This window comes from Drosophila rhopaloa, unplaced genomic scaffold (genome assembly GCF_018152115.1).
Source record: "Drosophila rhopaloa isolate 14029-0021.01 unplaced genomic scaffold, ASM1815211v1 contig_2, whole genome shotgun sequence".
NCBI lineage: Eukaryota > Metazoa > Arthropoda > Insecta > Diptera > Drosophilidae > Drosophila > Drosophila rhopaloa.
In genome coordinates this window covers 1,382,665-1,408,119 of record NW_025335083.1, presented here as the reverse complement: position 1 = coordinate 1,408,119, position 25,455 = coordinate 1,382,665, and the positions used below count along the sequence as shown (strand labels likewise).

The window sequence follows — 25,455 nt, the reverse complement described above, 5'->3', positions numbered from 1 at the left end:
TCAATACACAATTTTAATAGGACTAACGAACCAAAATATCCATCCAGTACTCTCATTCCGCAACCTCTTCGTGCAATTCGTCACCACGTAGACTTCCGTCCATAGTGTATATAGTAGTATATAGTGAAAAAGCTCGCCAGATTACCAGCTCTCCCAACATCTCTTCCTCACTTTAAGTGAAAATCGCACTCTCTTATGTTTATGATTGTTTATACATATGACAACACGCACTTGGACATCTGAATCAGCTCACAAAAACCGGGGATTGGATCAGTTAAATTCGTGGCCCGTAATTGTGAAGTCGGGTCTTGCGGGTTTTGGAACTCAGCGGGTTGTGTACTTTAAGTTTGTGAAAAAGACTGCGACGATTTTGATAAGCAAGTGAAATAAGAATAGCAGCTCATAAAATGCGTCATACATTTTGTTGTTATAGGTGAGAAATATAGTGTATTTAATTATTAAGTGTTTCGAGGTGATACAAAATACCCAGTTTTCAACTAAGGTGCACTTCCTGAACAGCCCCATAACCCACAATGACCACAATTCCAAAGCTCGTGTATAAATCTGTGAGCCGACTTTCGATCCTTTTCCATTTATTGATTGATGCCGCTCATTATGCCGGCAGTGAAGCTCTTGCTTGCCCACAACTAATCACCAAAATGGCCAAAATGTTGAGACTGTCCACTGCTGCCACTTGTCACAGTTTCTCATGAGTCCACATGAGTGTCTCCTGATTGTGTGGGCAGCTCCAGTCATAAATTTAATATGACACCTGCAGGATGCTCCACTCGACTGCCCCCGTACCCCGTACCCCGTACACCGCCCCCTGACCCCGCCCACCCCTTGCCAGATGCATTATTCACACATATTTTGCTAATTAGCAAAATATTGTAAATGTTTGGATTTGCGCAGGCAACTCACACACACTCCTCGGAGGAGGTGATTGAGGGGGTGGCGGGGTGTCGGGCTGTTGGCCATCGGAGAAGTGCATCAAACTGAACCGCAATGGCTTTTGGTCGGCTCACATGGCTGCCCAAGGCCCCACTCCCCCTCCCCCTCTCCACACACACACACACACACACACCTCAACCTGTGTCGCTTGTGTTGATTTAATGCCCATGGTGTCGGCTTCTGGGATAACTGAGCCATAGCCTTGGGTGGTGGAGGGGGGCGAGGGGGTCGGGCGGTAAGGGGGCGTTTGCGGCTGCTATAAATTTTGGTTTCGACCGTCGAATGGACGAATTTAATTGAATATTCTGCTGACGGAACGGCAGGCTGTGTTGTTTATTCCCGTTTCGAATTGTGTTTACATTAGGCGCGACTCCACCGGATCGACTTGCAACCGAACGCCCTTTCTGGGCAGGAGTGTTATGTTCGTCTTGGTGACGGTCAACTTTAAGGGGGGGTGCGCTCCGCGGGGCAGGTTGAAGCGAAAGCGCTGCGCAACGCGATCAGGCCCTCCCCCCTGCTGCTGTCGGTGCACTTTTGGCCGAAACCCGTTGGTTCTCGGACTAAATCTCGGGATCGAATGGTTGGTTTACAATAGTGCCTTGTTCAGGACGACGGGGTCACCGCCGATGTAATGTTTATATTGTAAGTAAGGTTGTTTAAGTTTGTTTGACATTATTCGAAGATAATTGATATTTAGAAATACAATTAAACGAGCAACAACTGACATGTTAGACAGTTGTTACTAAGTGTTGCTAAACGGATACCCACTTCCTGCAAATTTCAAATGTAAATAATGTAGGAATAATACAATTAACATTTTTTTGTGCCCTTGCAGAGGGTATTCTAATTTCAGTCAAATGTTTGCAACGCGGTGAAGGTGACATTTCCGACCCTATAAAGCATATATATTCTTCATCAGCATCACTAGTAGAGTCGATCTAGTCATGTCCGTCCGTTTGTCCGTTCTTTGGGATTTGGTAATATTTAAGTATTATGGAATAACGGTTTTAATTAAATTTAAATCGGACAACAATATCATATAGCTGCCATACAATACCCGTGCAGAGGGTATTATAATTTTGGTCAAAAGTGTGCAACGCAGTGAAGGAGACATCTCCGACCGTATAAGGTATATATATTCTTGATCAGGATCGCGTCCTGAGTTGATATAAGCATGTCCGTCTGTCCGTCTGTCTGTTTATACGCGAACTAGTCTCTCAGTTTTAAAGATATCGAATTGAAACTTTGCACACACCCTTTGCTCCTTTGCACGCAGTATATAAGTCGGAACGGCCGACTATATCCTATAGCCGCCATATAACTGATTGATCGGAAATGCCATAGCTTTGGTGTTTGTAAAGTTAGGAAGTTGGGATTTTCTATGGGTTTTATTTTTGGCCAATCAATCCGACCTACCAAATTTCATAAGGATCGGCCGACTATATCTTATAGCTCCCATATAACTGAACGATTGGAAATGACATAACTTTGGTGTTTTTAAAGTTAGGAAGTTGGGACATTTTATGAGTATTAAGAATACATCATATGAATAATTTTGGACAATATAATTTATAAAATATTCTGCAAGGGTATATCAACTTCGGCTCCGCCCGAAGTTAGCTTTCCTTTCTTGTTTTTGTTTGGATTTTTAAAAGATGATGATTGAACAGTAGTGTTCAAAGATTCAGCAATTCATTAGCACAGAGATGTAGATTCTATCCCAACTGTTAGGTGGCAATCCAGATCCTCCAATCTAGTAGCTTTGCCTGCTCACTTTGAATTTTCCTGGATGACAGTTGTCGCCATTTGCCATTTGCCCTTTCCCCATTTTCAATTGTGGCAGCAGTCACCCAACGTGTGAGCAACTCACCAGCAGCTCCGGAATATCGAAATTGTTTGCAATGTAAGAGTTCAGGTTGTGCAAGAGTTCAGATGCCCACGGAGAAGGGCAGCAAGGCGAAGGACGGGGTTTAGCCCCCCACAAAGCGGCAGAGGAAGGATCGCCGGGAGCGCAAGGATGGCAAGGAGGTAATCCCCGGCGGGGGAGGAGGAGGAGCTGGTCCAAGCGTGAGGAACAGGTCGTCCACCCCCTCGATCGCCACGGAGAGCAGCGATTGGGGCGACAGCGAGTCCAGCCACTCGGACTCTAGCTTCAGCTCCACCTTATCCTCGAGGTTCTCCAGCTACTCCAGCTCCACCAGCTCCACCAGCAGCAGCTCCTCGTCCAGCGAAAGCAATGAGGAGCCGGAGGGCTCCACCAAGAAGCCCTCCTGCTGCCGCCATCGGCACTATCACCGCCATCGGCGCCACCACCATCCCTCGCGCCACTCGCACCGCCGACGTGGGCGTGGCAGCCGCCACCATCGCTGCGCACACGGCCGCTCCACGAAGCGCTCCTCCAAGAAGGGGCGTCGCGGCGTAGCCTCCCCCACCGCCAAGGCGCCACTTGTGATCAAGGAGAAGTCCCCAGCCGCGCAGGCCATCCTGATACCGGATCCCATTCCCCTGCCCGTGCCGGCTCCCATTCCGGCCGTCCTCGCCACGCATCCACATCCGCAACCGCATCCGCAGCCTGTGCCGGCTCCCGCTCTAGCACCTGCTCCTGTTCCTGCTCCTGCTCCTGGTCATGCTCATGCTCCGGTGGCCAAGCCAGCTCCCCAAGCGGTGCCCATGGAGCATCATCACCGCAAGACGCGCGTGCGCAGCTCCGGTTCCGGCTTGCAGAACTTCATCCCAGCCACCAGCAGCCACAGCCAGACCGTCTTCCAGGCGAAGACCATCACCGTCACCGTCACCAAGAGCACCGCCACTCCCACTGCCGCTCCAACCGCCATAACCATGCCCAATGATGGCCAGTCGATGGGCTGTTCCTCGGAAGGCAAAATCAAGGTCGGCGGTGCCCGATCCTCCAGCACGAAGATACGCCTTGCCAATGCCATGGCCAGCAAGTCCGCCAACCAGGTCAATACCCCGGAGGCCAGCTCGTCTTCAAAAGCTCTGGCAAAGCCTGTTAATCCCAGTTCGAGGCACTTCAATGTCAAACCCCGCACCCTCAGCAAGAATCCGGAGACCAGCAAGATTGGGACTTCCAACAATGAGCGACCGCGTCGTGGACCTTCCACGCCAAAGCGTCAGTGGGATGATGAGCGAAGTGATGGCTGCAAGTGGAAACAGCGGCGCAATCGTAGTTTCGTAGGATCAGGAGGATCAGGAGGAGGAGGGGGAGGAGGAGGAGGGGGAGGACGAGAAGGAGGTGGTGGAGGTGGTGGAGGGACCCGAGATGACTCCTTCGATTATCCCGACACAGTGTGTCCCCGTCCACAGTGCGACCTGCCTAAGGCGAACGGGACGCGTGGCGTTGGTAATGATAGCGGGACGGCGAGTTGCGGCGATTCACCGGCGAGTAGCGGCGGTAGTCGCGCCACGGAGCCTTCAGCATGCTCTCCTGGAAGGCGGACACCGTGATCCGCTTGCCGTCGATCAGGCCGCCGTTCATGTGCTTGATGGCGCTGGCGCAGTCCTCGGGACGGACGTACTCCACAAAGGCGTAGCCACGCCCCAGGCGCACCTGGTAGCGGTCCATGGGAAAGTCGACGGCGGTGAGGGCGCCAAAGTGGCCGAAGATCTCGGTGATGTGCTCCTTGGTCACCTGGCGGGTGAGTCCTTTGATGTGGAGGCGCACAATGCGGGCGGGCTGGCGGAATCTGAAGGTGGGCTTGCCATTGCGGTAGGCCACTTGGCTGCCCTCGGCGTCGGGATCATCAAAGGGGTCATCTCTGGTTCCTCCACCACCTCCTCCTCCTCCACGGCCTCCTCCTTCTCCTCTTCTTCCTCCTCTTCCTCCGCTTCCGCCTCCTCCCCCTCCTCCGATTCCTCCTGATCCTTCGAAACTACGATTGCGCCGCTGTTTCCACTTGCAGCCATCACTTCGCTCATCATCCCACTGACGCTTTGGCGTGGAAGGTCCACGACGCGGTCGCTCATTGTTGGAAGTCCCAATCTTGCTGGTCTCCGGATTCTTGCTGAGGGTGCGGGGTTTGACATTGAAGTGCCTCGAACTGGGATTAACAGGCTTTGCCAGAGCTTTTGAAGACGAGCTGGCCTCCGGGGTATTGACCTGGTTGGCGGACTTGCTGGCCATGGCATTGGCAAGGCGTATCTTCGTGCTGGAGGATCGGGCACCGCCGACCTTGATTTTGCCTTCCGAGGAACAGCCCATCGACTGGCCATCATTGGGCATGGTTATGGCGGTTGGAGCGGCAGTGGGAGTGGCGGTGCTCTTGGTGACGGTGACGGTGATGGTCTTCGCCTGGAAGACGGTCTGGCTGTGGCTGCTGGTGGCTGGGATGAAGTTCTGCAAGCCGGAACCGGAGCTGCGCACGCGCGTCTTGCGGTGATGATGCTCCATGGGCACCGCTTGGGGAGCTGGCTTGGCCACCGGAGCATGAGCATGACCAGGAGCAGGAGCAGGAACAGGAGCAGGTGCTAGAGCGGGAGCCGGCACAGGCTGCGGATGCGGTTGCGGATGTGGATGCGTGGCGAGGACGGCCGGAATGGGAGCCGGCACGGGCAGGGGAATGGGATCCGGTATCAGGATGGCCTGCGCGGCTGGGGACTTCTCCTTGATCACAAGTGGCGCCTTGGCGGTGGGGGAGGCTACGCCGCGACGCCCCTTCTTGGAGGAGCGCTTCGTGGAGCGGCCGTGTGCGCAGCGATGGTGGCGGCTGCCACGCCCACGTCGGCGGTGCGAGTGGCGCGAGGGATGGTGGTGGCGCCGATGGCGGTGATAGTGCCGATGGCGGCAGCAGGAGGGCTTCTTGGTGGAGCCCTCCGGCTCCTCATTGCTTTCGCTGGACGAGGAGCTGCTGCTGGTGGAGCTGGTGGAGCTGGAGTAGCTGGAGAACCTCGAGGATAAGGTGGAGCTGAAGCTAGAGTCCGAGTGGCTGGACTCGCTGTCGCCCCAATCGCTGCTCTCCGTGGCGATCGAGGGGGTGGACGACCTGTTCCTCACGCTTGGACCAGCTCCTCCTCCTCCCCCGCCGGGGATTACCTCCTTGCCATCCTTGCGCTCCCGGCGATCCTTCCTCTGCCGCTTTGTGGGGGGCTAAACCCCGTCCTTCGCCTTGCTGCCCTTCTCCGTGGGCATCTGAACTCTTGCACAACCTGAACTCTTACATTGCAAACAATTTCGATATTCCGGAGCTGCTGGTGAGTTGCTCACACGTTGGGTGACTGCTGCCACAATTGAAAATGGGGAAAGGGCAAATGGCAAATGGCGACAACTGTCATCCAGGAAAATTCAAAGTGAGCAGGCAAAGCTACTAGATTGGAGGATCTGGATTGCCACCTAACAGTTGGGATAGAATCTACATCTCTGTGCTAATGAATTGCTGAATCTTTGAACACTACTGTTCAATCATCATCTTTTAAAAATCCAAACAAAAACAAGAAAGGAAAGCTAACTTCGGGCGGAGCCGAAGTTGATATACCCTTGCAGAATATTTTATAAATTATATTGTCCAAAATTATTCATATGATGTATTCTTAATACTCATAAAATGTCCCAACTTCCTAACTTTAAAAACACCAAAGTTATGTCATTTCCAATCGTTCAGTTATATGGGAGCTATAAGATATAGTCGGCCGATCCTTATGAAATTTGGTAGGTCGGATTGATTGGCCAAAAATAAAACCCATAGAAAATCCCAACTTCCTAACTTTACAAACACCAAAGCTATGGCATTTTCGATCAATCAGTTATATGGCGGCTATAGGATATAGTCGTCCGATCCTTATGAAATTTGGTAGGTCGGATTGATTAGCCAAAAATAAAACCCATAGAAAATCCCAACTTCCTAACTTTAAAAACACCAAAGTTATGGCTTTTCCGATCGTTCAGTTATATGGCAGCTATATGATATAGTGGCCCGATCCGGCTCGTTCCGACTTATATACTACCTGCAATAGAAAGACAACTTTTGGGAAAGTTTCAAGCAGATAGCTTTAAAACTGAGGGACTAGTTTGCGTAGAAACGGACGGACAGACGGACAGACGGACATGGCTATATCAACTCAGGAGGTGATCCTGATCAAGAATATATATACTTTATAGGGTCGGAAATGTCTCCTTCACTGCGTTGCAAACTTTTGACTTAAATTATAATACCCTCTGCAAGGGTATAAAAATACTATTAGCTGTCTACAGTACAGGAATTTCCTTAATACTTATTATTTAAATAAGTAGTGAAAATATATTTAAACAAGAAAGGAAAGCTAGCTTCGGGTGGATCCGATGTTGATATACCTTTGCGGAATAGAGAAAACCAAGAATTTATACATAAGTATTTTTTCTTAATGTATAAGATCTTACAATATATGATATTGTATAAATATGTGTATATATATACTAAGTTATAGATTTAAAAACATCTTTGAATATGATATTGATTATGATTTTGGAAGTTACAGAACTTACAAAGATTCTGTGATGTTCTTTTGAAAATTAGTCTCGGAATACGTCTGGGAAATTCGAATGAAACTGGAAAAGTTTACCATCTTTCCAAAAAAATAATACTTTAAGTCGCGACAACAGATCCACAAGTTAGTTTTTATACAACGAACATTTAATTTACTCCAGAAAAGTAAGTATATTATTGTACAGTTGAAATCCCTGAAAACAAAATTGTATAGTACCTTTCATAATTATGCCCATTCAAAGGTTATTATATTATGGACAATTCCAACCCTATTAACTTTTTACGCAAGCTAGTCACTCAGTTTTAGGGCACCTTGATTAAAGTTGTTCAAAAGCCTTATTTTTAGTGAAGGTAGTAGTTGGAGAAGGCCGAATCGAAACGATCAAAACAATTGGAAAAATAAATGAAAAAATATAACTTCGATGTTCTTAGAGCATTATAATAATTTTAAACAATTTCAGGTCTTAGTTTTTAAAATAAATCATAAAGCTGCCAACAAAACGATTGCAAAATGTATCATAACTTATCAATAAATCGAAATAAAGCCGTTTTATAGAATATTAACTTTTTGTAGCAGAAACTTTGGATTGCCAAGTTTAGATTCGGTTCTGGTTGATTGTAGTTTTACGTAGTAAAACTCCGCTTCTAGTTTAAAATGTTTTTTTTACAAAGCCAGCAAGCTTCACAATCTGTCCGTAAATCGATTTTAACCAAATTTTGTAATCTTGGGAAAACGGGTTGAATTGTATTATAAGATTGAGAAATTTGAATGCAATTAATGGATGTTTTTTTAAATTGCCATGTACCTGGGTAGGTACAAACATCTACACTCAACTAAATTTGCTTGATCAAATTGATCAATGCCCATAATTATCCAACTACTAAGCATTTTTCGTAACAATTTAAAACAGTAATTGATGTTTTTTGTACTAATATTTATTTAAGCGTTGAATAACCAACTTAATGGCTTTAAAAAGCATGGAAATAACAAAGAAACATGAAACATAACAGAAATAAAAAAAAATGGAACAATTCTATAACCAAGACAGTACTACTCTTTCCACTCTTTGGACCTTCATGACATTTGAGTCTGAAGCAGTACCCCATAATTGGAAGTAAACATCTTGTTGCTGAGGCTGAGTTTACTTGTTCCTTTAAGTATCCAATCCACGTAAGTAAGTCGTTTGTAAAGATTGCGGTATAGCTTTACTCTTGGGAGGATTTTACTTTTAAAAGAGAAGTTGGAGTGCCTGGGACTTCCGGCTTATCGAAATGTTCTATTCGTCCATTCGCCATAGAGGTTCAAAAAGTTTTGAGGGACTTGAGTTGGCAATAAAGGCTGTATCATCAGCATATTCAGCAAAGAGGGTACCCGGTTCCAAGGGTACGGCAAGTCAGCGGTAAATATAGTATATAAAACCGGACTTAGTTTAAAAAATGTTTAACATTTCCTTAAAAAAAATGATTAGTTTACTGAAGTTTCTTGGCAAGCTATTGCAATTCTGCAATGCAATACCCTTCCTTCTTTCGTTTGTAAAATTTGTACAAACACACTGACCTTACTTTACACGAATCGAGTTCGAAAAAGCTCTCCTGGAAACTGACCTCACTAGACGAAAGCTTTCGGTGGTTGCAGTCCCAACTGTCGGGAAAGTGGCCTTCTAATCAAACAAATTGTTTCCCAAACTAAGTCCTCATTAGACGCCACAATCCATTTCAAAAGTAAATACGAACTATTTGATTTGGCAACATTTGTCAGGTCAGGCGGTTCCTCATAATTGTGGCGGTTCGACAACTCCTGCGAAACTGTGTCCTGGGCGAAGAAGGCAGATGGGTGGGAATGGCAAAAAACCACTGCATACGAAAGAGGGCAGGACAAAAAGCATACCATATCAAAGAGAAAGGGGGAAGTCAAGTCTCACAATGGCAGCAGTTGGCTAGAGTGAAACAAAAACGGACCATTGCTTTTTATTTAAAGTCAGTGTTGGCTTTAACCCGATGACGAAAGTTGGCCTGGAAATGTGATGGCACTGGCTGTATTTAATATGCTGTCAAATATTAATGCTGAATATTTATTGCGGCTTCGCGTCATTAAACCGATCAATGTCGCGCGGGCAAAAAAAGTGTCGCTGACAATAGAAATTATTTCACCGGCAACAACAGCAATAATGTCGAATTTCTCTGCCCACTTTTGATAATGGTGCAAATTTCCATTATCAATTATATTGATAACATTATATTAATTTGTCATATACCATGAAATATTAATACGTGTTAAATATGCAGTACGAATAAAAATTACGATTTGTCTCCAAAGCTCACAGGAAATGGCTGATGCATTTTGTTAAACGTATAATAATATATACCCATGAAGAGTATATCGTTTGTTTTTAGATATTTTTTAAGCATCTTAGCATCCTTAACACATCCTTAACACATTCAAGCGCCAATGAAATATTTTATATAAAAGAAAAAAATATAAATTCAAGGAACATAATTATTTGAAGATTTATTTTAAAAGTAACAAATTATTGAATATGTTTTATGTTAATAATATTCATAAAGAATAATGTTTATTTTTAAACACAAAAAATAAACATCTTGAAGAATAATTTTGTTCCAAAAAATAAAAGGGATAAATAATGTTTATTGATGATTTACATTTTTTTTCCCCACGCAATCTGTAAACCAACATGTAACACCACAAAATAAGATTGACAATTTAGCTAGTCTCTCCGTTTTAAGGCCAGATCGATTCACTATATCATATAGCTTCAATAGGAACGATCAGGGAAAGGATATAAACAATTTGCTGTGTTGTTTCTTATTTTATTCCCATTTCAAAATTATACATATATTTTATTTGAGAAGTATTTGTTTTAATTACTATTAAAGAGTTTAATACCATGACCATATCAAACATATATTTCATATGAGCAGTTGTTGTTTGATGTACCATGACCTGGAGTAGTCCTCATACGACTTTTGTGTTGGCACACAGTTCTGACACCCGATCTAAGCTATACTCCACGTAACGCACTCTGACCAACAATTATTTTTTTTTTAATTAAATGAAATACAATAAATAAACTAAATTAAAAATTATTTACCAAGATTATGTTTCAATTTTACTTAAAAAAGGTCTAAAAGAATTAGTCATAACAAGAAAGGAAAGCTAACTTCGGACGGAGCCGAAGTTGATATACCCTTGCAGAATATTCTGTAAATTATATTCTTCAAAATGATTAATTTGATGCATTCTTAATACTCATAAAAAGTCCCAATTTCCTAATTTTAAAAACACCAAAGTTATGGCATTTCCAATCGTTAAGTTATATGGCAGCTATAAGATATAGTCGGCCGATCGTTATGAAATTTGGTATGTCGGATTGATTGGCCAAAAATAAAACCCATAGAAAATCCCAACTTCTTAACTTTACAACACCAAAGATATGGCACTTCCGATCAATCAGTTATAAGGCGGCTATAGGATATAGTATAAACACCAAAGATATGGCACTTCCGATCAATCAGTTATATGTCGGCTATAGGATATAGTCGTCCGATTATTATGAAATTCGGTAGGTCGGATAATTTGGCCAAAAATAAAGATCATAGAAAATCCCTTCTTCCTAACTTTAAAAACACCAAAGTTATGGCTTTTCCGATCGTTCAGTTATATGGCAGCTATATGATATAGTTGCCCGATCCGGCTCGTTCCGACTTATATACTACCTGCAATAAAAAGACAACTTTTGGGAAAGTTTCAAGCAGATAGCTTTAAACCTGAGGAACTAGTTTGTGTAGAAACGGACGGACGGACGGACAGACGGACATGGCTAGATCGACTTTTGACTGAAATTATAATACCCTCTGCAAGGGTATAATAATATTGGCTTAGCATAGTTTTGTGTTCATTAAAATAAGCATAAGTATTAATTATAAAGATTTAAAATGGGTTTGCTTTTGGTTTGCTTTATAAAAAAGTTTGTTAATCTCAAAAGCTCGATCGTTAATAATTAATAGGAAAAAAGAGAGATAGCTTTGTTGTTTTTCAACACATTCACTAATGGTCGTAACTATATAAATTAGAATTAGACATTTATTTTACATAGTGTAACAGGCCAAGTATAATATATATAAGCTGGCCACATTATTAGAGCAGTGGCTATCTCTTTCAAGAGAGGTGCTATCCCTCTCTCTCAAGAGAACGCCAGAGAGAGCTGCCTGCGTGCAGCGAAACTCACTCTCGATCGAACCAGAAAGTAACGACGACGTGTGTGAGAAATAAATAAATTAAAATAAAGAGACAAACTATTCCTGATACAATCTCAGAAGTGGGATTCATAAAAAACTTTTTTTTATCAACTGAGAACGCCTATAATAATAAATAAAAATATGGATATAAACATATCGGAAGTGACAGTTATCCAATTAAAAAAGTGGTTGGAGCTTCTAAATCTGTCGACGAAGGGCACCAAATCGGAACTTTTTGCTCGGCTTTGCAGCGTTCCGGAAGAAATTCGCGGAAGGGCGCCCGAGAACCTTGTGGAGCAAGCTGAATTGGAAAATGTTGACGAGAATCGCAGTGAGCTGGAAGTGGACGCTGAGACTTTGGAAAATTTGCGAGCCGAAATTTCGAGGGCTCAGAAAATTCTAGAAAACTTAAACTACCAGATCAACAGCGCTGGTGGCAACCGAAATAACGGAGGCAGAGGAGGCGAAAATGCGTTTCAACAGAACGAGCAACGGCGAAACAGCGGCGGCGACAGAGACAACGGCGGCAGAGACGGCGACGGCAGAGACAGCGGTGGCAGAGAAGGCGGTGGCAGAGAAGGCAATGGCGGCAGAGGCAGAGACGACGGCAGCGCCGTTTATGACGAAATGGCATCGTCTGGTGGTGGGTTTTCGTCATCAGGATTTAACATGGCCAAGGAAATGTTGATGGACTTCACCGGTAAAGTGCCTGTTCGATCCTGGATCGCTCAATGGGGCAATATATCGGCTCTATATAGCCTTTCAGACTTGCAACAACGTATCTTGCTGATCAGCAAGTTAAAAGGCAGTGCCTTGCAGTGGTTGCATGCGGATGAAGGACGTTTCGCCAAGCCGACGAATGAGCTGCTTGAACAACTGCAGCTAGCTTTCGGGGGCGTCGAATCGAAGGCTGCATTAAGGCGCAAGTTTGAGGCGCGTATCTGGATGCCAACCGAAAAATTTGCTTTTTACTTTGATGAAAAGTGTCGACTTGCTCGAGAGGTCAGCATGGAGGTGGATGAGCTTTTGGACGGACTTGTGGAGGGCATTCCAGCCCTAGGATTGCGTACACAGGCCAAGCTTCAATGTTTTGATAGCCCGGAGCGTATGCTTCGTGCTTTTGCGGACATCATGCTGCCGAAAAGGGCAACAACAACTAAAGGGGCAACACCAAGGACGGATCCAGGAAACAGCGAGACACGTTGTTTCAACTGCAACGCAAAAGGGCACTGGAAGAGGGAATGCACCAAGCCGATAAGACCGCCAGGATCATGCTATGGTTGTGGCGCAAAAGATCACCGCTTGGTTGAATGTCCCCAAAACAAGAAGAAGGTCGAGAATAAATATGTAAGATTATTTAAAATTTTTAGTATTGAAAATCCTAACCAGCCCATTGTTACAGAATGCCTGATAGATTCGGGAAGCCCGGTGTCATTAATAAAACGTTCATACTTACCAGTAAACATTAAATTAAAACCTCAAGAAGAGGAATACTTTGGCCTAAACAAAAGCTTATTAAGGAGTTATGGTAGAATATTATGTTTTATATTTAAAAATGAAATAAAGATTTGGTTTAACTTAATTGTAGTGGCTGACGAATCTATGGGATGTAACATTGTGCTGGGTAGAGATTTTATGGGTGCTTGCGATTTAAAAATTGATTTAGATGCGCTGAAAATGGTTACTGTAGAGTGTATTGAAACCGAAGTTGAGAAGAAAGCGGAAGATAAAGTAATTTCTAATAATTGTATGGAAATTAGGAAATTTGAAACCGATTCGGAGGGCGAAGAGAGTTTAGGTAAAAGTTTAGGTACAAAGTTAGGTGAAAAGAGTTTAGGTAAAAAGTTAGGTGAGAAGAGTTTAGGTAAAAGTTTAGGTACAAAGTTAGGTGAAAAGAGTTTAGGCAAGAAAAATGTAGGTACAAGTTTAGTTGAGGAAAATTTAGCCAATCATTTAGGTGACAACAATTTAGGTACATCTTTAGGTGAAAAGAGTTTAGGTGAGAAAAGTTTAGGTACACATTTAGGTGGAAAAAGTTTAGATAAAAACAGTTTAGGTAAAAATTTAGGCGGGAACAATTTAGGTACAGGTTTAGGGGAGAAGAGTTTTGACATATGTTTAGGCGATGATGATTTAGGTGAGAAGGATTTAGATAATGTATTGTATGAAGAAGCTTTAGGTTCAGGTAGTTTAGGAAAGAGCATAGAGGATAATTTTGAAAGTGAAATGTTAGAAATAAACATTTTAGAAGATGAGACTAAAGAAATGGCTTACAATATCGGGGATCAGGTTAGTTATAAGGATCAAATGAAGTTTATTGAATCATTAGAGGAAAATTATATTAAAGTATTGCGACCTGAAAGTCCTAGAGTTAAATGTGAGTTGAATATTATTTTAGAGAACACAAAACCATTTAGTTGTGCACCTAGAAGACTGTCTTATAATGAAAAAGAGGCATTACAGAAATTGTTAGATGAATACTTAGAAAAAGGAATTATTCAGAGTAGTAAATCGGAATACGCATCTCCGATCGTTTTAGTGAAGAAAAAGACTGGGGAGTTTAGGTTGTGCATTGATTTCAGACGGTTGAATAAAATTATGGCTAAAGATAATTATCCTATCCCCTTAATTGACGATTTGTTAGATAAATTGGTGGGAAAATCGGTTTTTACAAAATTAGATTTAAAGAATGGGTACTTCCACGTTTTCGTGAACAAAGAGTCAGTGAAGTACACATCTTTTACAACGCCGCTAGGGCAATTTGAGTTTTTGCGAATGCCAATGGGTTTGAAGACGGCTCCCCAGGTATTTCAAAGATTTGTAAATGATATTTTTTCTGATATGATTCGTGATAATAAGGTGATAATATATATGGATGACATTTTAATTGCAAGCCAGAGTATTGAAGAACATTTAGGAATATTAGTAGAAGTATTTAGGAGATTAGTGGAGAATAAATTAGAACTAAGAATGGATAAATGCAAGTTTCTTCAAAATAAGGTAAAATATTTAGGTTTTCTAATTTCAAATGAAGGAATAAAAGCTGATGAGAGGGGATTAGAAGCTATAAAGAGCTTTCCTATGCCAAATAAAGTGCAAGCTGTACAAAGTTTCTTAGGTCTTTGTTCTTACTTTCGCCGCTTTATAAAGGACTTTTCGATATTGGCGAAACCATTATATGATTTACTGAGGAAAGATAGGACGTTTGAATTTGGAAATGAAGAGTTAGCTTGTTTCACACTGTTGAAAGATAAATTAGTTGCAGCCCCGGTGTTAGCTTTATATGATTACAAGGATGAAATTGAGCTCCACTGCGATGCGAGTGCGTTAGGGTTTGGGGCTGTACTGTTTCAGAGAAAGGAAGACAAGAAGTTGCATCCGATTTTTTATTTTTCGAAAAGATCAACATCGACTGAAGCTAAATACCATAGCTTTGAATTAGAGACGTTAGCCATTATTTATGCACTTAGAAGGTTTAGGATATATTTACAAGGGAAACGGTTCAAGATTGTTACAGATTGTAATTCTCTAACATTAACGTTGAATAAGGTAGATTTAAACCCACGAATTGCAAGGTGGGCTTTAGAATTACAAGAATTCGATTATGAATTAAAACACAGGGCAGGAAAACAAATGCAGCATGTTGATGCACTTAGCAGATGTAATAATGTAATGATAATAGAGGCAAATACGTTTGAGAATAATTTGGTAATTTGTCAGTCAAGAGATAGTAAGGTACAAGAAATTAGGGAAATTTTAGAAAACGGAGAGCATAAGTGGTTTGAAATGAGGAACGGGGTTATATATAGAAAGAATAATAATAACAAGTTACTGTTTTATGTACCAAATAGAATGGAGGAACACGTGATGTATAAATATCATGACGAATTAGGTCACATTGGAAGGGATAAGATGTTAGATGCGATTAGTAAAAGTTATTGGTTCCCGGGCATGAAACAAAAGGTTTGTGATCACATTCAGAACTGTTTGAAGTGTATAGCTTTCTCTCCTAAATTAGGCAAAGGAGAGGGAGCGCTGCACAGTATCCCCAAAGGGAATAGACCATTTGATGTTATTCATATTGATCACTATGGGCCAGTAGATAATAGTAGAGTAAAAAAGCATATCTTAGTGGTAATAGATGCATTCACGAAGTTTGTTAGGCTTTATACAACAAAAACAACGAATACAAAAGAAGTTATGAGTGCTTTAACAGACTACTTTCGGTCATACAGCAGACCAAAGTGTATTATTTCGGATCGTGGGAGTTGTTTTACGTCAACGGATTTTACAAACTTTACCGAGGAAAGAAACATAAAGCACATTAAAATTGCTACAGGGTCACCACAGGCTAATGGGCAAGTTGAGCGAGTAAATAGGAGTTTGGGACCGATGATTGCAAAACTATCGGAACCAGAGAGAGGATTACATTGGGATGTAATTATTGAAAAAGTGGAGTACTCGTTAAACAATACACTTCATAGCAGCATCAAACAGCTTCCTAGTGAAACCTTATTTGGAATAGCTCAGAGAGGAGAAAATAGTGATGAATTAAAGGAAAAATTAGGAGAGGAAGAAAAGATTGAAGATAATAGACAAAATTTAGAACAGATTAGGCAGAACGCGGAAGAAAACCAAATAAAATCTCAAACAAAAAACGAAGCCTATTACAATGCGAAAAGGAAGATTAATACAGAATATAGAGAAGGAGATTATGTCATGGTAAAGAATTTTGATAGTACTGCAGGGGTTTCGAGAAAGCTTATACCGAAGCACAAAGGACCATACATTATTGGAAAAGTTTTAAGAAATGACAGATTTTTATTAAAGGACATCGACGGGTTTCAGTTATCTCGGAATCCATACCAAGGTGTTTGGAGCGCAAGTAATATTCGGCATTGGATAAAAGATGAAAATAAATCTTAATCAATTAAATAGAATAAAAATACTGATAATAAGACTGAAATTATAAGAAAAAAAATTGTACAAAATTGTTAACTACTTCTAAGACTTAGCTTAAGATATGTTGTAACGCCGAGATAGTGGGCTATCTCAAAGCCAGGATGGCCGAGTTGTAACAGGCCAAGTATAATATATATAAGCTGGCCACATTATTAGAGCAGTGGCTATCTCTTTCAAGAGAGGTGCTATCCCTCTCTCTCAAGAGAACGCCAGAGAGAGCTGCCTGCGTGCAGCGAAACTCACTCTCGATCGAACCAGAAAGTAACGACGACGTGTGTGAGAAATAAATAAATTAAAATAAAGAGACAAACTATTCCTGATACAATAGCTACTATAGATACAATTGTTATGGTTATACTCGAATACAGTTCTTTCGCCCTTTCTGTTTATCAAAAGCATTGCCTTCAAAACCCAACTTGTTTTATTAATACCCTTGCAGAGGGTATAGTTTCCGAATAACTTCTTACCATTACTGGGCAATATATCGTGTCTATAGATATTGAGCTAATGAATAAATATATACCGTCTAAAAACTTGTTGTAAACTTCGTCTTGCAAAAATTGTCTTATTTTGTTGTTTTTTGGCCACTTTTTATACCCGTTACTCGTAGAGTAAAAGGGTATATTGTATTCGTGCAAAAGTATGTAACAGGTAGAAGGAAGCGTTTCCGACCCTATAAAGTATATATATTCTTGTTCAGGATCACTAGCCGAGTCGATCTAGCCATGTCCGTCTGTCCGTCTGTCTGTCCGCGACTATAGCGTTCTCTCTTGTTTTACATTAAGTTTCTCGACAGTTTTTATGCGTATTAAATGTTTTAACTCGTACGAACTAGTTTTGATCTTCGATAACTAAATTTACTAGTGATAGAATGTTTAATAACTTTCCCATAAGCGTTTTAGAAAATTGTTTGTCATTAAAGACGCTGGCAAATTTTTCAAACAATTTTAAGGGTATCCCTTTAAAAGGATATGTGACAAAACCGGTAAAAATCGAACCCAAAAGCCTGAAGTACTAATAAGTTTTATTTTGAGGGAAAACAAAAAAGGAAAGCTAACTTCGGGCGGAGCCGAAGTTAATATACCCTTGCAGAATATTCTGTTGGCCGGGATCGGCCGACTATATCCTACAGCTGCCATATGCATGACTAATCGGAAATGCCATAACTTTGGTGTTTGTAAAGTTAGGAAGTTGGGATTTTTGATGAATATTAAGAATATGAATAGTTTTGGAGAATATAATTTACAGAATATTCTGCAAGGGTATATCAACTTCGGCTCCGCCCGAAGTTAGCTTTCCTTTCTTGTTTTGGATTGTTACCAGATGATACCTTTTCACTTCTATTAGAACGCTTTTAATCGATTAAACAGTAGTGTTCAAAGATTCAGCAATTTATTGGCACAGAGATGTAGATTCCATCCCAACTGTTAGGTGGCAATCCAGATCCTCCTGGTCACTTAAAATTTTTCTGGATGACAGTTGTCGCCATTTGCCCTTTGCCAATTTTCATTTGGCAGCAGTCACCCGACGTGTGAGCAACTCACCAGCAGCTAAATTTGTTCGCAGTGCAAGAGATCAGGCTTAAGAGATGCCCAAGGAGAAGGACGGGGTTGAGCCGCCAACAAAGCGGCAGAGGAAGGATCGCCGGGGGCGCAAGGATGGCAAGGAGGTAATCCCCGCCGGGGGAGGCAGAGGAGCTGGTCCAAGCGTGAGGAACTCGTCGCCCACCCCCTCGATCGCCACGGAGAGCAGCGATTGGGGCGACAGCGAGTCCAGCTACTCGGACTCTAGTTTCAGCTCCACCGCATCCTCGAGGTTCTCCAGCTCCACCAGCTCCACCAGCAGCAGCTCCTCGTCCAGCGAAAGCAATGAGGAGCCGGAGGGCTCCACCAAGAAGCCCTCCTGCTGCCGCCATCGGCACTATCACCGCCATCGGCGCCACCACCACCCCTCGCGCCACTCGCACCGCCGACGTGGGCGTGGCAGCCGCCACCATCGCTCCGCACACGGCCGCTCCACGAAGCGCTCCTCCAGGAAGGGGCGTCGCGGCGCCTCCTCCACCGCCAAGGCGCCACTTGTGATCAAGGAGGAGTCCCCATCCACGCAGGCCATCCTGATACCGGATCCCATTCCCCTGCCCGTGCCGGCTCCCATTCCGGCCGTCCTCGCCACGCATCCACATCCGCAACCGCATCCGCAGCCTGTGCCGGCTCCCGCTCTAGCCCCTGCTCCTGTTCCTGCTCCTGGTCATACTCATGCTCCGGTGGCCAAGCCAGCTCCCCAAGCGGTGCCCATGGAGCATCATCACCGCAAGACGCGCGTGCGCAGCTCCGGTTCCGGCTTGCAGAACCTCATCCCAGCTACCAGTAGCCACAGCCAGGGCGTCTTCCAGTCGAGGACCGTCACCGTCACCAAGAGCACCGCCACTCCCACTACCGCTCCAACCCCCATAACCATGCCCAGTGATGGCCAGTCGATGGGCAATTCTTCTGAAGGCAAAATCAAGGTTGGCGGTGCCCGATCCTCTAGCACGAAGATACCCCTTGCCAATGCCATGGCCAGCAAGTCCGCCAACCAGGTCAAGACCCCGGAGGCCAGCTCCTCTTCGAAAGCTCTGGCAAAGCCTGTTAATCCCAGTTCGAGGCACTTCAATGTCAAACCCCGCACCCTCAGCAAGAATCCGGAGACCAGCAAGATTGGGACTTCCAACAATGAGCGACCGCGTCGTGGACCTTCCACGCCAAAGCGTCAGTGGGATGATGAGCGAAGTGATGGCTGCAAGTGGAAACAGCGGCGCAATCGTAGTTTCGAAGGATCAGGAGGATCAGCAGAAGGAGGGGGAGGAGGAGGGGGAGGAAGAGGAGGAAGAAGAGGAGAAGAAGGAGGAGGCCGAGGAGGAGAAGGAGGTGGTGGAGCGACCAGAGAGGACCCCTTTGATGATCCCGACGCCGAGGGCAGCCAAGTGGCTTACCGCAATGGCAAGCCCACCTTCAGATTCCGCCAGCCCGCCCGCATTGTGCGTCTCCACATCAAAGGACTCACCCGCCAGGTGACCAAGGAGCACATCACCGAGATCTTCGGCCACTTTGGCGCCCTCACCGCCGTCGACTTTCCCATGGACCGCTACCAGGTGCGCCTGGGGCGTGGCTACGCCTTCGTGGAGTACGCCCGTCCCGAGGACTGCGCCTGCGCCATCAAGCACATGAACGGCGGCCTGATCGACGGCAAGCGGATCACGGTGTCCGCCTTCCAGGAGAGCATGCTGAAGGCTCCGTGGCGCGACTACCGCCGCTACTCGCCGGTGAATCGCCGCCAGCGCCGCCACTCGCCGTCCCGCTCTCGCTCCAGCTCCCGCTCCCTACCGCGCTTCCTGTCCCGATCCCGTTCGCCGAGCTTCTCCCGCTCCCGCTCCCGCACCCGTTCCCGCTCAAGTTCCCGCTCGCAGTGCAAGTCGGGATCGCGCTACAACCGCCGCTACCGCACCCCCTCCCGTTCCCCCTTTTCACGCGGCCGCTCGCATTACCACCGCCATGCTTCGCGTTCGCCTTAGGCAGGTCGCACTGTGGACGAGGACACACTGTAGGAAGAGCCAGATAAATGACAGCGAAGTCAGCCAGTCCCATACAAATAAAGATTCCGTTGAACAAAATGTGGTTGGTGATTTGTTTTTTGGGGCCTTTAAAGATAATTTCCCAATTTCAAAAACAAACAAGAACCGAAGTTGATATACCCTTGAAGAATATTCCTGAAAAAGGTGTCACCGCCGATATATTGTTTATACCCTTGCAGAGGGTATTATAATTTTGGTCAGAAGTTTGTAACGCAGTGAAGGAGACGTTTCCGACCCCATAAAGTATATATATTCTTGATCAGGATCAATAGGGGAGTCGATATAGCCATGTCCGTCTGTCCGTCTGTCCGTCTGTCCGTCTGTTTCAATACCGTTTGCGAGCTCAGTTTAAAAGCTAGCGATCTGAAACTTTCACACTCGTCCTAAAACAAGTGTACGCAGATCAAGTTTGAAAACCGCCCCGATCGGATGTCTATATCCTATAGCTCCCATAGGAACAATCGGATATAACTTGCAAGAATGGAAGATATTTCGCGCAGTGTAAAAGCTATTGACATAAATCTTTCCAAATCGTATTTTTTTATGCATACCTTGATCAGGGTAAAAGCGCGTGACGATCGGACGTCTATATCCAATAGCTCCCATAGGAACAAAAGGGTAAAATCGGTTAAAATTTAATGATTTTTAGGATATTTCGTGCAGTATACAAGCTATTGACATGAATCTTTCCAAATCGTATTTTTTTATGCATACCTTGATCAGGGTAAAAGCGCGTGGCGATCGGACGTCTATATCCTATAGCTCCCATAGGAACAATAGGGTGAAATCGGTCCAAATTTGATGATTATCAGAATATTTCGCGAAGTGTGTAAGCTACTATCATAAATTTTTCCAATTCTTATTCATTTACGCATATCTTGATTAGGGTAAAAGCGCTTGCCGCTCGGAAGTCTATATCTTAAAGGAAATAGGAAAAATTGTTTAAGGCTGCGAAAGTATCCCTTTTTTTCTATTTGTATATGACATTTTTGCAGTATAAAAGCAATTAACTTGAAACGATGCAAATCTAGTTTACTTATGTATACCTTATTCCTTTCGCTACTTTTTCACTTTTAGCAATTTCGGCAAAGTCTGCAAGGGTATTAAAACTTCGGCTTGCCGAAGTTAGCTTCCGTCCTCGTTTTATAGTAAGTACACTTACACATTATAAATATTCTTGATCACGATCAATAGATAAGTCGATTTAGCCATGTCCATTTGCCTTTCCGTCCATATCAACGCACTGTGGGCCGAAAAACATTTCTTAAAAGTTGCCAAAGTAAGGTTGTTTAAGTTTGTTTGACATTATTAGATGATAATTGATATTTATACCCTTGCCGAGGGTGTTTTAATTTGAGTCAAAAGTTTGCAGCGCAGTGAAGGAGACATTTCCGACCTTATAAAGTATATATATTCTTGATCAAACTAGTCCCTCAGTTTTAAAGCTATCTTCTTGAAACTTTTCTAAAAGTTGTCTTTCTGGACAAACATCTTTTCCTCATCTGCAGAAATGTTCAGAACATGCCTTTTATCTACACACTGTCATACATTTTCATAATGATTATATTCAAATTTCGGCGTGCCAAAAAAATTGAAATTTTAAGTTTCAGTTCATTTGAGTTTTGGCTTAAAATCAAGAGTAGTTGTAAGAAAATAATTTCAGAATCAAGCTTCAAATGGTTGTATCATGAGCGGAAGGGCATGCACCATTACAGAGCTCATTTTCCGTGGTTCTTAAGTCTGTCCGCATACTTCCCCTTGCCCTTCCCTCTTCTTCCGCTGCCTTCCCATATCACCGACATATACTTTTATACGTTTTCTGACTTACAGCACATGCTCTGTTAGCTTTATTAACTGGAGCCTTTATTGTGGCAATGGTCAGGCGGCCGAAATGAGGGGACAGGGGACAGGGGACAGGGGACTCCGACTCTGCAAACGTTTCACATGCCAATTTTTTGCCATTTACCATGGCGTTGTGTGAAACTCGAGTCAAAATGCCATGGCGGCAGCAATTTGATTTTTTTGGTTTATGTGTGCTTTTTTCGACTGCCGCTTAACTCTTCAACTCCTGAGAAAAAACTAGCCACGTTCCATTCTGCCCCCGCGTCTCACACGCTGGCTCCTTTAATTGCCCACTCGACGAAGTTTATGGGGGCAGCAGCAGACATTTAATTTATTTTAATAATTATTTTTTATGTTTTTGCGCTGGCAGTTCTGCTCCGTTCTGCTCTGCACCGCTTTGGCCAGCCCTCCGCTTTTTAAATTAAATTATAAAGTCGCGAGAGTTTTTGTTGTGCTCACTTTTTTAATGAAAATGAAAAATGTTTTCATGTGGGTCGATGGTGCACAAATTCACTGGCAAAGTAAACAATGGCAACGGGTGGCGGGGCTTCAGTTGTTTGGGTATGGTACATTTTGCGGTTCGGTAAATATTCGCTTTGGGGCTATTGCATAATAAGGGTTGCTTCGTAAACCAATCCGTTGGCTATGCATTTTCACTTGCTCATTTTTCGGATTGAATCGCTCCAAAGGCATTTTCAGTCGATCTAACCATGACCGATCATCTGTAACCTTGCCCTTAACCTGTTTTGTAAATACAAAATTATGTAAAGATATTGGCTACTTCTATTTCCACAGAGTGGATCTGTGCTGTCTGGATATTTGATAAACCCCAATTTTAAAATGGCCATTTTATATCACACTGTCGTATTATATTTTATCTCTATTCAATTTAATATTGAGAATTTAATTTAATTGGTGTCGTATAGTTTGTTATTACAAAAATGAAAACAACTTTTTCGATTTTTAAAAAGTAATGCCGATTTTTCGATACATTTTGTGATCGTGGCTATGGTAGCTTTATGAAACAGTCGTTCAATTTTAATTTATTTTAAACTTAAATTTTAAAATGTTTGTAAAGTTAGAAAGCTGGGATTTTCTATGGGTTTTATATTTCGCCAATCAATCCGACCTACCAAATTTCATAAGGATCGGCCGACTATATCCAATAGCTGTCATATAACTCGAACGATCAGAAATACCATAACTTTGGTGTTTTTAAAGTTAGAAAGTTGGAATTTTTTATGAGTGTTAAGAATGCATCATATGAATAATTTTAGAGAATATAATTTACAGAATATTCTGCAAGGGTATTTAAACTTGGGCTCCGCCCGAAGCTAGCTTTCCTTTCTTGTTTTAACTTAACTTGATTAAAGATTAACTTTAATCACTAAGTTAATTTCTAATTTATTTACTTTGTATTTTATTTTCTTTGCCATTGGAGCAACAGTGATTGGGGTTCAGGGACTTGAAGAATGCTTTTCTTTGTGGGATAAAGAACATGAGGTGATGATGTGGGTAATGTTTATTGCATTGAGCAGAGGGCAATTTGTGGTGCGGTTTCTTTCGTTGGTTAACTTACTTTGGCAAAGTCTTAATCAATTTATTATAACCTGAGTTGTTTTATTTATGTTGGCTTTATGTAGAAATGTGGTGGGTTTTAATGATTTATACCTGGGAGTTGATAATCCAAGAAAGTTTTTAATTGATTATACAAATACTGTTTAAAATCGTGGGTTGTAATGTGGCGTGTAAATGAGCAGATTTAAATGCTAGGTCTCCAAATAAGTCTGCGGCGTGGTTTCCCTATATAACTATTTTGATAGGAATCCAAGTTATGATAATTTTGCAGAAGTGTTTGGCTAATATGGTTAATATACGTTTTTAATGAGAGCTTAGAGAGGAAAGATAGATTTAGGGTGGAGAAGTATGTAGGAATAATGCCAGATTTGATTAATCATTTTCATGAGTAATAATAAAGCCAGATAAATAATTCGCTTTGGATCCATCGGTGTATAAGAAGGTGTGTCGAGAGTAGGATGATTTTAATCAATTGAAAAGACTATTCCAAAGATGTGTTATAAAATTTAGCGGCTTGGAGAGGTCGAACCTAAGTTTTGAGATGTGGGAATTGTATTTGTTGTTGATGAGGAGTCCTAGAATTAAAGGGTATTGGTACTCGGAATGTTGGTATCGCATGTAACACTCTTGCCGATGGTTATGATGTGGAGTACTTGGCATTTTTATTTTGATATTATTGATTCAGAGTTTGTGCACCATTCGTCCATTTGGGTAAATAAGGATTGAAGGCTTGTTGTGTGGTTTTGTTTTGGTGTGCTCTATTATTAGATTGAAATCGTATGGAAGTTATGTGGGAGAGGATGTTGAAAGCTATGATAAACAGTATAATTGAAATGGGAAAGCCTAGAGGGATGCCATTTTTTAGAGGGAATGGTATTTAAATAACCTAGTCCATTTCTTGAGCAGGATTACTATGGAGTGAATGCCAATTTTGTCACTGCTTTGTTAAAATCAAGAGAGATCAGTGTTTGGTGTTCTTTAAGGAAAAGCTATGTCCTGGTTGATGAGGCTGTTATATAAAATGAACCACCACATCCTCTTTGTGATGATTTTGTCTATCGTTTTTGCAAGGCAAGAGTTAAGAAATATTGGGCGGTATGGTTTAATGTCGGTCCATGGTTTTTGTAGCTTTAGAATGGGAAGTACCAGGCTATGTTTGAATTGTAGTGTAAGATTGTGGTGAAATGATTAAGGATTCTGTGTTTAAATAAGACAGGGGGGTTCTTGATCATAATGTAGGAGATTCAATTTAATCATAGAGTTTTACTTTTCAGGGAAATTGAATAGGCATCTGAATTCCAAGAATGAGATGTATTTTTCTGTTTCAAGTGGCCAGACTTCAGTATTGTTTGGCTAATGTAGTGATTAAATGAAGTTTATTGGAACAAAAAGTTGGTGAGAAGCTAGAATCTTCGGCAAGTGCAAAAGTTTGCATTTTTGTGGGGTAGAGACGTCTAGTTGGCCCAAGATTTTGCTGTTGATGGAAGGCGTTAAATTCGGCTCTGAAATTTAAAAGAGAGGACCGTTTGGATTCTTTCAAAGCTTATATTTTTCGTTGACATTCAATCAAATAAAATCACTTATACTTTGTTTGAGTATGGCTTATTTAGATATCTAGGTCTTTTTCAGTACATATAGCTTATGATTCCATAATATATGTAATATTATATAATATAATGTATATAATATAATTTGTCTTATATAAGATGCTTCATTATTAACATTTTTGGATACTTGGTTAAAATCAGAATTAATATGGACTTATTTTCCGTAAGAATA

The 25,455-nt window shown here is 42.5% G+C and overlaps 4 protein-coding genes across 4 annotated transcripts; 3 read left to right on the top strand and 1 right to left on the bottom strand.

Annotated features, from left to right (window-relative positions):
- The first annotated feature begins 533 nt into the window (after window positions 1–533).
- LOC123037805 (helicase SRCAP-like) lies at window positions 534–4,289 on the top strand. Its single transcript, XM_044460317.1, has 3 exons — window positions 534–566; window positions 2,944–4,216; window positions 4,276–4,289. Exons 1-3 carry the CDS (start codon window positions 534–536, stop codon window positions 4,287–4,289), a joined length of 1,320 nt encoding a protein of 439 aa, XP_044316252.1.
- LOC108053950 (mucin-1-like) lies at window positions 4,286–9,767 on the bottom strand. Its single transcript, XM_044460316.1, has 3 exons — window positions 9,750–9,767; window positions 4,866–6,037; window positions 4,286–4,691 (listed from the first exon to the last, which is right to left on the bottom strand). The coding sequence occupies exons 1-3, from the start codon at window positions 9,765–9,767 to the stop codon at window positions 4,286–4,288; spliced, it is 1,596 nt and encodes a 531-aa protein (XP_044316251.1).
- A 1,818-nt stretch (window positions 9,768–11,585) lies between these two features.
- Window positions 11,586–17,043, top strand: LOC123037791. Its single transcript, XM_044460219.1, has 2 exons — window positions 11,586–13,031; window positions 13,087–17,043. Exons 1-2 carry the CDS (start codon window positions 11,826–11,828, stop codon window positions 13,093–13,095), a joined length of 1,215 nt encoding a protein of 404 aa, XP_044316154.1. The 5' UTR covers window positions 11,586–11,825; the 3' UTR covers window positions 13,096–17,043.
- A 1,133-nt stretch (window positions 17,044–18,176) lies between these two features.
- Window positions 18,177–20,295, top strand: LOC108039237 (serine/arginine repetitive matrix protein 2-like). The gene is made up of 2 exons (XM_044460315.1): window positions 18,177–19,447; window positions 19,544–20,295. The coding sequence occupies exons 1-2, from the start codon at window positions 18,235–18,237 to the stop codon at window positions 20,194–20,196; spliced, it is 1,866 nt and encodes a 621-aa protein (XP_044316250.1). The 5' UTR covers window positions 18,177–18,234; the 3' UTR covers window positions 20,197–20,295.
- The last annotated feature ends 5,160 nt before the right edge of the window (window positions 20,296–25,455 follow it).

Bases quoted from the DNA above. Each gene is read 5' to 3' on its own strand.
- LOC123037791 (XM_044460219.1), top strand. From the start codon at position 11,826: ATGGATATAAACATATCGGAAGTGACAGTTATCCAATTAAAAAAGTGG.
- LOC123037805 (XM_044460317.1), top strand. From the start codon at position 534: ATGACCACAATTCCAAAGCTCGTGTATAAATCT. The intron at 567-2,943 runs GTGAGCCGACTT...ACAAAGCGGCAG, and splicing joins CAAAGCTCGTGTATAAATCT to AGGAAGGATCGCCGGGAGCG.
- LOC108053950 (XM_044460316.1), bottom strand. The intron at 4,692-4,865 runs GTGGAAACAGCG...CGCCGAGGGCAG, and splicing joins GAGCGAAGTGATGGCTGCAA to CCAAGTGGCCTACCGCAATG.
- LOC108039237 (XM_044460315.1), top strand. From the start codon at position 18,235: ATGCCCAAGGAGAAGGACGGGGTTGAGCCGCCAACAAAGCGGCAGAGG. The intron at 19,448-19,543 runs GTAGTTTCGAAG...GAGGCCGAGGAG, and splicing joins GTGGAAACAGCGGCGCAATC to GAGAAGGAGGTGGTGGAGCG.